This window comes from Pagrus pagrus, assembly GCF_965226575.1.
Source record: "Pagrus pagrus genome assembly, chromosome: 15".
NCBI classification, from domain to species: domain Eukaryota; kingdom Metazoa; phylum Chordata; class Actinopteri; order Spariformes; family Sparidae; genus Pagrus; species Pagrus pagrus.
The window spans coordinates 30379985-30393029 of record NC_140199.1 but is presented as its reverse complement, the minus strand read 5'-3'; the positions used below and the strand labels follow the sequence as shown (position 1 = coordinate 30393029).

The 13045-nt window shown below is 41.8% G+C and overlaps 1 protein-coding gene across 1 annotated transcript in view; it reads right to left on the bottom strand.

The window, feature by feature from the left end:
• Positions 1–960, bottom strand: part of LOC311270682 (collagen alpha-1(XXV) chain-like) — a 76688-nt gene extending 75728 nt beyond the window's left edge. The window contains exon 1 of the mRNA XM_084375747.1: positions 234–960. Within this exon, the coding sequence (XP_084231873.1) occupies positions 234–527 (294 nt within the window). The 5' untranslated portion in view covers positions 528–960. The remainder of the gene's footprint in view (positions 1–233) is intronic.
• Positions 961–13045: the final 12085 nt, after the last annotated feature.

Genomic DNA, 13045 nt, shown 5'->3' with positions numbered 1-13045 from the left:
TTAATAGTAATTAAGCCTACTACTTCATAACACTGTGGCTACTGAAGATGTGAACTGCTCCGTCGCATTACAAACCATATGAAACCATCATTGGAAGAAGGGACAGAGCTGAGCATGTCTCCTCTCCTGTCAGCATCATCACAGCACTGAGCAGGTTACACTGGATCACTACTGACTCCAGTATACTGCTGTTGGGGAATCATTTAGACTGAGTGTGTCTGTGAAGCGCTCACCTCCTCCAGGATCTGGTCGAGTCGGCCCAGGATGACGGGCTCCACCTGCTCCACAGACAACATCCACGCGTCCCGCTGCTGCTGCTCCAGACTTACTATCCTGGACTGTAACTCCGATGTCCGCACAAAAACCACAATGCAAAATCCAATGCACAGGAGAGCCACGGCGGTGCTGATCGTTGCACCGTACAGATCTCTCCAGTGTCTCCACAGGGGCTGCTGCTGCTGCTCGCCCCGAGTCCTCCTCGCCTCACCCGGTTTACCAGGGCCCCCCCACTTCTGATACTCTTCCATTTCAGAAATCTAACTCTGCTCTGATCCACACGGAAATCCCTAAATTCATCAGGTGAAGAGCAGCAGAAGAGGAATCCTGACGACCTGCAGCTTTGGAGCTGGCCTCTCTCTGCAGGGACAAAAGTTTAGTAGAAGTGTCTTTTCTCCTTCACACTGTCTCTACACCACCCTGCTGCACTAGAGGAGCAACTAGGCCTACATGAAAGCTAGAATAGGAGACATTGTGTAGATAGCTGTCAGTCAGTGAGTGCTGGTCCTGATTCACAGGGACGGACTCTGATTCCTCGGCGTCCCGCTCCGTCTGTCCATTCGCTGCTTCTCCTCTGAGCGCTCCGTGTCTGTGCAGCAGGTCAGCCGTCAGTGCGTGTCTGTGAAACCCGAGCCAGCTGCTCTCTCCTGTGCACAGCTCTGGATGCCGGGCCCTGTGCTCACAGTGCATGCTCCTCCTCTCAAAGGTTTTAGGTTAAATGCCGGGGCGGGATTCATGGCGGTGTTGCTGCCCCCTTTGATCCGCGCACTTGGTGACGGATATTTTTAGGGTGGGCAGAGCGAGGACACTGAGTCTCATAGCTGGTGAACTGGCGGCCTGCTGGCAGGACAGTTCAGGTCCAGACCAAAACAAGACGATCCGCTGGATTCAGGGAACCTGTTGCGGGTCCTGTGCAGGAGGGAACATTGACCTCATGCCCATTACACTAAAGCTAATGCTAATGCTAACCCTGCTTCCTGCTGTTGTTGAACCATTTGGTTTTGGGCTCTTCTGAAAGGTTATGAGCTGAATGTTTGATGCAGATGACCTGTAACTGCCCTATTAGCTGGAAACACAGTGGGTCCACATCATATAGTCTCACAAATTCAAATTATAAACAATATCACTGGAAATCAACACTGAACACATGTTTTTCAATGGAAACATTCAGGCCCCCCGCCTGAGAGTAACAGGGGCAAAAACTCATTATAGTTAATTTCCCTATTTACACTAACTCTGTGTATATTACATAATGAAAGCAAGTGCTTAGTGTATAAAGCTACTTCAACTGAAATAACTTTCAAGTTTATGGCTTTAAAAACTGATATGAACTATATATTACTGGATTTAAAATCTCATTGGCTGCATGATGTACCAGTCATCTGGAGGCTGGTGAGTAAATAGCCGTTTTTATACTGGACAGCAACCCGCCAATTTGGCTGTCCTTTTTGCGGCTAGGTCCGTGAATTTAGACAGACTGTGGCATATTGGGGGTCTGTTTTGGGCCGCCAATATGACGCCTCGGAGGGTACACTTTTTGCCGCCTCCATTGCTATGTTAATCCAAGGCGTCGATGTGCCGGCAATTGCGTGACATGGGCAGAGGTGTAGATGACATGCATTGTTGTGCGACCCACAGTCGGAAGTTTTAAAAGCAGGAAACAGCAGATCACAGCAGTCAGTTCATCACTTCATCCGCGGACATCAAGATGAGCAACTGGAAAGATGCTGAGATCCACAAGATGCTAACCATCACAGCCGAGAGAATCGTCAATAACCAGATCACTCGTCACTGTTCACGCCCAACTTCGTGCTTCACCTCACGTCACATGTTTACGCCTACCCCAGTGGCTTTTTTTTTGCAAAGGAGGAATATTACACCTCCGTTTCACATAGACAAGGCGGCAGATTGCAGCCTTTACCTGGCTGCAAATGTGGCACATTTTCTAACGTCTAGGGGCTAATGTCTCAAGAGAGAGAAGGAAGAACAGAGAGTGGGTCACCTGTCATCACTCATTGGCTGTTGTAGTCTCTACGGTGGGCTTAGAAGCTCCTATCTTCTCAAATGAGCTGTCAATCAAACGGCTGCCATCTCAGGTGGTTATAATGGCGTTTGCTGTGAAATTAGTCATTTTACCGTTAAAAGCATGAAAAAGCATCCACAATCACATTTTTGTTTTTAATCATTTATTTAATAATTTATTTATTCATCACCATTTAATTATGGAATACTTCAAGCTGCCTTCACTGGAATGGGACATCAGAGTATCAGCTATTAATTTTCACCAACATGACCTTTTCTGTGTCAGCTCTTCCTTGTTCTTCACCGTGGATGAAATTAAAAGTTTCTTTCTCTAGAAAACGTGAATTTTTCTCAGTGAAACAGTGTGAAATGTGCGTTATCCTTATAGTATGCCACTTCACTTCACAAATGAACAAGTGAAATGTTCTGCTGTTGGACTTACAGTCAAAGCAACTTAGCTTCTAGCATCTAGAAACACTGTAACACTATTCCATTTAAGTGCCTTTATTTTTATGACAACATACAATACAATGTTGTATTAACACAAAATATACAATCCTACAAAACATAGAAAAGCAGTTTTAGTATTATTCTGATGGATCCATACCCGCTGTCAATGATGGAACTGTAAGTATTTAAAAAACAGTATAGTTTGTGTTACTTTGGCCGTTTAGCACATGAGCTAACGCTAACCGTGGATGTAAATATGAGGCTGAACTAACATTACATGTGAAGTTATCAACGTTGGGCTTACTGTGTCATATCAGCACTCTTTTAAAACATGACGGTGAATTGAGACAATGAATTAGGGTATTGAGATTTTATCGCTTCTAATCAGCCGGTGAACCACTGCTCGGCCGTGAACATGGGGAGGAGACGGGGTGAAATGTCTCAGTTGTTCGCGGACAGTGAGCTACTGCTCGGCGGTGAACAAACAGAGGAGACGGTGTGACATCGTCTCAGTTGTGTGTGTCAGTTGTTCGCGGACGTTTAGCTGCTGTTCCGCGGTGAACACGCAGAGGAAACGGTATGAACTGGTCTCTGTTATTCACGGCCAGTGAGCTACGTTAATTCATTAGCATGTTGTGCTAAAGGACAGTGTGTAAGCAAACTTCTAGAAGCGTGTCTTGTCTGAATGCACTGCTGACAGCCCGAGGAGCTGCTGTAGTTTGGCAGATGTCATGGCTCTGGGAGACTGTCCTCTGACCGTTTTTCTGTGTGTTGGTATACATGTAATACGTGTGTAGCGTTAGCCGTAGCATTAGCTGTAGCTTTAGCTGTAGGCTACAGCTAACGGTACAGCTAATGCTACAGCCTGTAGCGTTAGCTGCTGGCATGAGAGACCAGACCTGAGAGTATCAAAACGTTATCTGCAGTAAAGCAGTCACTACTTTGTTTTGGAGCTGGAGACAGGGGCTACCTGCTACATGTCTGCTGTGCTACTATCAGTTATATGCAGGCACGGACACAGAAAAGCTGCGTCGCGCTGTGTATTGCTCCTTGTTTGTTTTTTTTTTGTTTGTTTTTTTTCCTCAACTTTATTGAAAGTTGCTGTGTAGCGCTTGTTGCCATGGTCCCGCGATGCCTTCCTCACGTCTTCCGGTCGGCAGGAAGAAGTGGGCGGCGCACGCAGTAGCACATTAACATAGTCCTCTAAACAGTATCGGAAAAATGAAAATCGCCGCACGCCATTCAAGATTGCCGACTTCTTGTTGCAGGAAAAATTCCAACAAAATAATTCCTGGCTAAATCCTTGTGACCTATGAGTCCTGCGAATTTCATGATGATCTGAGAAAATTGTCGCGGGGACAAATAGACGTTAGGTGGCGCTATGGAGTCCCCTGGCCACACCCAGCCCCAATCATTTTGAATTCAGATAGGGGCACACCAATGTGTGACTTATGTTCCTAGTTTGGTGAGTTTTGGGGTATGTTCAGGCCGCCAAATATGCGATCGTTTGGGAGGAAAAAGAAAAAGAAAAAAAAAATCCTTACAGATACAATAGGGCCTTCGCAGGTTTCCTGCTCGCGGGCCCTAATTAGGAACAAAAAATAAAATTATACCCACATGAAACTTGAAGAAATGGAGAATGCCATTAATCAAAATCAATTCTGGGATATATGGAACAAGTTCAACACAAAGCAACAGACATTACCGATCCAAAATGGTGACATCTGGAGAGCACATTTTGAAAATCTGTACAAAGACATACCAATAAATCAAATCAATTCAGATCAATGAATTATACAAGAAAAACTCCAAACATCAGAAGAAACAATTAAAGACAACCATAACCCCCTTGATTTCCCAATTACTTGGGAAGAATTGACCACACAGACAAAATCTCTCCAGCCAAGGAAAGCTTGTGGTCCAGACAGCATTAAAAACGAAATGCTCAAATTATTCTGTAGTATTCCGAATAAAAGAATGCTAGATTTCCTTGAGGAACACTCCATCTTGAGTAAAAGTCAAATTGGCTTCCTCCCAAAACACTGCACCACCGACCATGTATATACCCTTCACACTTTAATTAACAAACATGTACACCAAACAAAAAATGGTAAGATATTCACTTGTTTCATTGATTTCAAGAAAGCTTTCGACTCTGTTTGGCATGAAGGGCTCTATTACAGGCTTCTACACTGTGGTATAGGGGGCAGTAATAAGTTTGAAACGAAAGACACTAACTTGTCGAAATTCACTGTGAAGGCCAGGGTGTCGGTCCTTAATTTGTTTCGCGAAGTTGGAAGTATTACTTGACTTGGTCGCCACCGCCTTGTAGCAGTGTTTGCACACAGGCTTATCCACGTCCTTCGGCTTTCCGTGCTCGTTAGACTCGAAGGCAAAATACCTCCAAACAACACTTTTCCCTCTTTCATTTTCAACCAAAACTGGTTGATTTGGCCCTCCTGCAGCAGCACTGGCCATGCTCTGTTGTTATTATGCACGTCACGGTGAGGGAGAGGGTGCCTGCTGCTGTGTGTGTGAAGGCAGAGAGGGAGAAGGACGCAACGTCGGCGGCTCGGCGCCGGGGGCGGGGGGGGGGGGTGGTGGTATCGATACTTTTGAAAATGAGTATCGTATCCGGATACAACATGTTAGTATCGATACTTTTTTGAATTTCGATACTTCTGACAACCCTATTCAAAAGAGAATGCTCAACTTTTTTAACCACCTGAAATCCAGCCCCCGAGACACCCTCCACTCCAAAGCCCTCCAAACTCAAGAGCTGAGCCCAGAAAAGAGTCCCCTATGTCAGTTGGTACTGAGGCTTACTGCTCCCTCTCAGACACAGTCTGACCAGCCTCACAACAACACTGCTATCCAAACACTAATCAGAGTAAAGCAAATTATAACACAATGTAAAGAAACCTATCTGGAAGATTGGAAAGAACCCATTGAGCAAAAAGTGGTCTTTTGGACATTTAAGGAGGCGTCTAAAAGATGTCCTCTGGGGAGCCAGAATGAAAGTTTTTTATACGTCTTTTCTGGATGTTGTATAGTCAGTGGACGTCCAGATCATAGCCAGTATGAACGTCTATTCTCAACTAATTCTGGCTGTCAATGGACATCCAGATCATGGCCTGAGAATGTCAATAGTCAGGCCATAATCTAGACATCCACTGACATCCAGAATTAGTTGAGAATAGACGTTCAAACTGGCTATGATCTGGACATCCATTAACAGCCAGGATTAGTCGATAAATGACGTTGAGAAAAGACATCCAGTCAGGCCATAATCTAGACATCCACTGACATCCAGAATTAGTTGAGAATAGATGTTCATACTGGCTATGATCTGGACGTCCACTGACAGCCAGAATTAGTCGATAAACGATAAATAAACATCTATACAACGTCCAGAAAAGACGTATAAAAAACTTTCATTCTGGCTCCCCAGAGGATGTCTTTTAGACGTCTTGGATGTCCATAAATGATGTCTAAAAGACATGATCTAGACCACTTTTTGCTCCCTGGGAAGAAACTAAAAGCCAAAGTAGATTAGAATAATATCTAGCCCTAAAAAGAGAGTATGAATTAGCAGAATATCTCTCTACTGTCTACAGAGATAGAAAGCAGAGACAGATCCTCACCAAGTACAGGCTCAGTGACCACAAATTTACAATCCAAACAGGAAGACACAAAAAAATCATAGAAACCAAAAGAAAACAGAACATGTGGTCACTGCTCGACAGGTGAGGTTGAGACAGAGATGCACTTTCTCCTACAATGTAAAACATTCAACGAAATGAGGAACAATTATTTTAAAATTCAATTCGGTAATCTCAGAGTTCAAAGAGCTGAATGACATCTCAAAATTAAAAATAAATCCTGGGAGAAGGAGATAGGGCATACCTTGCTGCCCAATATGTGTCAACATGCCACAACCTGAGGGACAGTGAATGACTGACACACACACGCACACACATACAAACACACACACACACACACACTGTATATACTGTATATATAATTAATGTAAATCAATCTTGGTGTTGTGTTTGTGTTGTTATTTGTTATGTTATGTCCGAGTGTTTGGACAGATGCTTTGGCAACATTGTTGTTAAACTTTCATGCCAATAAAGTCCCCTTTGAATTGAACTGAATTGAATTGAACTGAATAGTGGGTGTTTTGTTTGTGGCTACTGCCACCTTGTTATACGTTATAATGTTAGATACGAGTTCGTATTTTTCCTTTTTTCTTTAGCGACATGGGGTTGTATATTTGGATTTCCACATTTCTGACTAATGTGTTTGCAGGAACACAACATTTTGCCCAGTCCTGTCTGTAATAATGACTATGCTACACACAGCTAGCTGGAATATAAATGGTCTTAATGCCCCCATTAAGCGCTCAATGTGTCTTGATTAGGTTAAGAGACACAGGATAGACGTGGCCTTCATTCGAGAGTCACATTTTAAACACTCTGATAAACAACGCTTGTCGAACCCTTATTACTATACTTCAGCTGCGGCTACTTTCAACTCTAAAAGCCGCGGGGCCCTGGTGGTGTTGAGATGCAGCCTATCCTTAACAATAATTGGAAGCTATGGAAGCGAGGATGGCCGAATTGCTTACATTAAAACAAATATATATGATCAGAAAATTGCATTTCTATGTATATATGCCACTAATCACTTTAGTCCAGAGTTCTTTGGCACAATTAGCAAGACTTTATTTGACCTGCAGGACTTTTCAGTTATTATTGGCGCTGACATGAACGCTGTCCTTGATCCCTTACTCGATAGATCTAGCGCACCATCTCAACATATTCCTCTTTCTACAGTCGCCTTCCAAGGTTTAGATGACGATTTCAGTCTCACGGATCTATTTAGAGCCGTAAATCCTTCTTCAAAACAATATAGTTTTTATTCATACAGACACAAAACCTATTCAAGGATAGATCATTTATTGACTTCTGCAATTTAATACTCTGAAATTCATTCAGCTGTGATTTATCCTAACTCTTTATCTGACCATTGTGTTATTACATCACAGCTCACACTTGCCAAGACTCCAACTAAGGCCACAAGATGGCGCTTTAACACCACATTACTTAAAAACAATGATTATTGTGACCATTTCAGAAATACTTTTAAAACATTTATCTCAGAGAAAGCTAACTCAGTAGAGTACCCTTGAGTCTTATGGGGCGCAATTAAAGGGTATGTGGGAAATACAACTATTCCGTTCGCTTCTTACCTTAATCGAACAAGGCTGGGCAAAATTAATTCACTTGAAAATGAATTACAAAGGCTCAAACAGGCTCAGCAGGGGAATGGCGCCACAGAGGACAGTAAAAAGAAAATCGATGCAGTCTGAATGAAGTTAAACAACATTTTGAGATTATGAGCTGAATTTCAAATCCATAGGACCAGAAGGAATTATTATTTCAGTGGCTCGAGGCCAAGTCACCTGCTCTCTCTTAGTCTGCAAAAATGCGAAAAATTTTCCAACATAACATCTATTAGCTCAAACTAAAAATTGCTGACTGCTCCCAAAGAAATTAATACTGCTTTCCAAAATTTTTTTGCAGAGCTATACAAATCTGAAACTATTGAACATTGTCTATCCTCAATGCAGAAATTAAAATCTTTGTCCGCATATTAGCCTCCCGATTAGAACCCCACATAACTACGCTAATTAAGAGTGACCAGACGGGCTTTGTGAAATCATGACTTGCTTCTGACAATACACGGCGTCTGCTTCATGTAATTTATGCTGCCAAGGATATACCCTCTCCATGTGCAGTATTGAGCCTTGATGCAGAAAAAGCCTTTGATAGGCTAGAATGGGAATATTTGTGGATGGTTCTACAGCGCTTTAAATTGGGTCCAACTTTTATTAGTTTAATTAAACTACTATACAATAACCCATCTGCAATGATAAGCACGAATGGCGTCATATCAAACAAGTTTAATTTATCATGCTCATGCTGACAGGGATGCCCGTTGAGCCCTTTTCTTTTTATTTTGTCATTAGAGCCCCTCGCACAGAAAATTTGTCAACACCCAATTATTTCTCCCATCACTTTTAACAACACCACACACTCCATATTGCTGTATGCTGATGACTTATTATTATATTGTGATAGAGCAGCCATATCATTACCGCATATTTTGGATACTTTTGACAAATTTAGCTCTCTATCCGGTTATAAAATCAATTAGACAAAATCTGTGCTTCTCCCTTTAAACTCTAAATTGAACTTGAGCTCATTACCTCAGCACATCCTAGTGGTCAAACAATTTCAATACTTGGGGGTGGACATTTTTCCTTCATTAGCTAATATTGCCAATAAGAATTTTCAGGGCATCTATAATAAAATTGAGGTGGATCTCAATAGATGGTCTCACTTGCCAAAATCACTACAAGCTTGTGTGTCAGTTGTTAAAATGGATATTTTACCACGCACACATTTATTTTCTTCAATGTTGCCTTTACCACCCCCAACTGATTACTGGAAAAAGTCCATTCTTTGGTCTCTAAATTCATTTGGGGAGGGAAACGGCTGTGTGTGAAGTTAACAACACTTCAATGACACAAAACAGAGGGCAGTCTTTCCATGCCTAACTTTAAATACTATTTTTGGTCATTTGTATTGAGACCACTCACAGATTGGCTTAACCCCAATTCTGATCTCTGTTGGAAACCTATAGAAAAGAACCTAGCATCCCCACACATACTGGAGGATCTGATTTACTCCGCTGTCCCTTTGAAACGAGCTAAGCTACGGCTTAGTCCCATAATAAGTTTCCTCTTATCAACATGGGTTATTGCTGAGAAGCATCCCCGGACTATACCGGAGTTCTAGGGGTATCCATGTTTTAGCTGATGTATATAACGAGAATGGGCTTCGTGACTTTAATGATTAGAGACTGTCTTACCAATTGCCTGGAACATTTTTTTTTTTTTTTTTTTTTTTTTAATTGAATTTCCAAACACATTAGTGACAGTTATAAGAAAGCAAGTATCAGGTTTCTCATTATTATTACAAAACTCAAATAAAGACAAACAATGAACAAGATACTTAGACGGTAGCATAGATGGCAGTTATTAAATTGTACAATCACATACATCTGTACAAAGCATGACATTAAAACAGACCAGACAACGTACAAAGGGTTGTTTGTCAGTTTGGGATGTTAGGAAAAGTCAATTTATTTGTGTATGCAAAAAATGGGCCCCATGTTTTCCTGAAAGAAGCAGACGATCCCCTCTGTGTGGAACGAATTTTCTCCATGTTGATAAAGTAAAAAATGTCCTTTATCCATACATGACAGGTTGGTGGAGTTGGGATTTCCACCTCATAAGAATGAGACGTCTAGCTAAGGGGGTTACAAAAGCTACCAGGTTCTTCTTATAATTTGGTATAGCAGATATGAGGGTAACTCCAAATAGGGCAGTAACCGTCTATGGTGTAAAAGAGACAGAGGTGATCTGTGAAATAGTATTAAAAATCTCCATCCAAAAGGTATTCAGGGAAGGGCACACCCAAAGCATATGAAAATAGGTCGCCGGGTACTGGCGACATCTGTCACAAAAAGAATCTTACATTGTAGCAACCCGTGCCTAGCAGATATGGAGGCAGAATGGACCAGCTGCAGACACTCATCCCAAACATTATCTGCAAGTTCACATTGTAAATCATTCTCCAATAGCGTCCTAATAGTACGAAGTGAGGCTGGGTTTACAGAGTGAATGAGATTATATAACACAGAGATCATGCCCCTCATAGCAGGCAGTGGGGTCAAGAATTGGTCCAGGCCAGTAGGTTCTGGTAAATTAGGAAAACTGGGGTAAACATTTCTAACAAAACTACAGATCTTTAAATATCTAAAAAAGTTATTTTTAGGAAGAGCCGACTTCTCTGAAAGCTGCTGGAAAGATGAAAATATGTCATCATTATACAAGTCCTTGATTGTTTTGATACCCCGCGCCTGCCAGGAAGAGAACGCTCTATCTAATAGTGAAGGGTGAAATAACAGATTTGGTGCTAGCGGGGCCAGTCAAGAAGGAGCCTGAAGGCCGAAATATCATCTGAATTGTCTCCATATCCTCACAGTAGATTTAACTATTATGCTCTTTGAATAGGGTGAGATTGGGTGATTTACAGGAGCATGAACAAGTGCAGACAGAGAGGCTGGTTTGGCAGACATGGATTCCATTACTATCCATGTTGGGGGAGAACCAGAGCCCTCAAAATGAAGCCAGAACTGGATTGCTCTGAGGTTACAGGCCCAGTAATAAAATCTAAAATTTGGCAATGCTAGACCCCCCTGAGATTTTAGTCTCTGTCTGCGTAGTCTCGGGGTCTTCTTGTTCCAAATAAATTCAGATATTAATTTATCAATCTTGGAAAAAAAAGACTGTGGAAGAAAGATGGGTAGACATTGAAATAAATAGGAAAACTTAGCGAGGGTGTTCATTTTGATAGAGTTGATGCGGGCTACGAGGGATAAATTTAATAAGGTCCAGCGCTCAAAGTCATCTTGCATCTTAGCAACTAACGGGAGAATGTTAGATATAAATAGATCCTTGAACTGAGCTGTGACCTGAATACCTAAGTATACAAAACTATCTGAAGCAACCTTGAATGCAAAGTTGTGCAGTGGGAAACTTCTAGCTGCCAGATTCAAGGGTAAAATCTCACTTTTGGACAGATTAAGTTTGAAGCCAGACACGGCCAAAAGAGGTGAATGTGTCTAAAATAGTAGGATTGAGATCGAGGGGTCCGAAATGTACACTAAAAGATCATCTGCGTAAAGCGAGACAGTATGCTCAACACCATACCTGAGTACGCCTCTAATGCGTGGGTGAGACCGAAGGGCCACAGCAAGAGGTTCAATGGCAATTGCGAACAGGAGGGGACACAGAGGGCAGTCCTGCCGGGTGGAGCGGTAGAGACGAAAATGTTCTGAGAGGATGTTATTGGTTCTAATGGATGCTGTGGGTGAAGTGTATAGGAGTCTCACCCAGGAAATAAAACTTATTGCCAAAACCAAACTTCTGTAGGGTATAGAAAAGGTAATCCCACTCCACCCGGTCAAAGGCCTTCTCCACATCCAGCGAAATTAAGACTTCTGGTGTGCATGACGAAGAGGGATTGTACAGGATATTTAAAAGCCGCCCGAGATTAGAAAAAGAATACCTACCACGAATAAATCATGTCTGGTCCGGAGAGATGATGGAGGGAAGAACTGATTCAAGCCGCATGGCAAGGAGTTTAGATAGAAGTTTTAGGTCCACAGACAACAAACTTGTGGGTCGATAACTTGCGGCCAGTAGGGGGTCCTTATCCTTTTTTAAAATAAGTGAAATTGTAGCCTGCATGAGAGTCGGAGGGAGATTAGATAACAAAAAAGATTCATTAAACATTTCAATTAAAATTGGAGCTAATTTATTAAAGAATTTTCTATAAAATTATATAGGGAATCCATCTGGACCTGGACATTTCCCTGTTTGCATGGAAAAAGCTGCTTGTCTAAGTTCAGCAATAGTGATCGGTTCTTCCAAAGTCTTAACAGACTCAAGATCTACTCTGGGAATGTTAAGAGAGCTAAAGAAGTGGTCGAGGGCAGAAGAGTCAGTTGCATGTTCAGAAGAATATAAAGAGATATAGAATTGTCTGAAGTGTTCATTAATTAACTTGGGATCTGTTGGAACACCTGATGAGGTTCTAATTTGTAGGATTTGGTGAGAGGACGCTGTCTGTCATAAGTAGTGGGCAAGTAGTCAACTTGCTTTATCCCCATGCTCATAGTACGTGGATCTGGATTTCAGCAGGTCTTCGACCTGAGCAGAAGCAAGAACATCGTATTCTGTTTTCAATGAGAGCCGTTCTTTAAAAATATCAGGTGATGCGGAAGTAGCATAGATATTGTCAAGTTGAGCCATCTGTTGCTTCACTTCAGACATTTTTTTCTTCCTAACCCAGGTAAAAAAAAACTATACTTTAATTATACTTTTACAGACTGTACTAAGTACACATTTAGTATGCTGTATCCTTTTTTTGTCGCCTTTATGTGTAATTAAGTGTGCTCAAGTAGTAATTAAGTACTACTTAAGTACACTTAAAGTGTGAATAGTATGTTAAATTGGAACAACTTTTTACAAACTTTAAGTGTACTAAAGTACACCTGCGCAAGTACACCGTCACCTGATTTGAAATACACTTGCAGTACAATTGTATAAGACCACCAGTATGTTAAAAATATACTTAAAAGGCCTTAAAATTAAATTGAT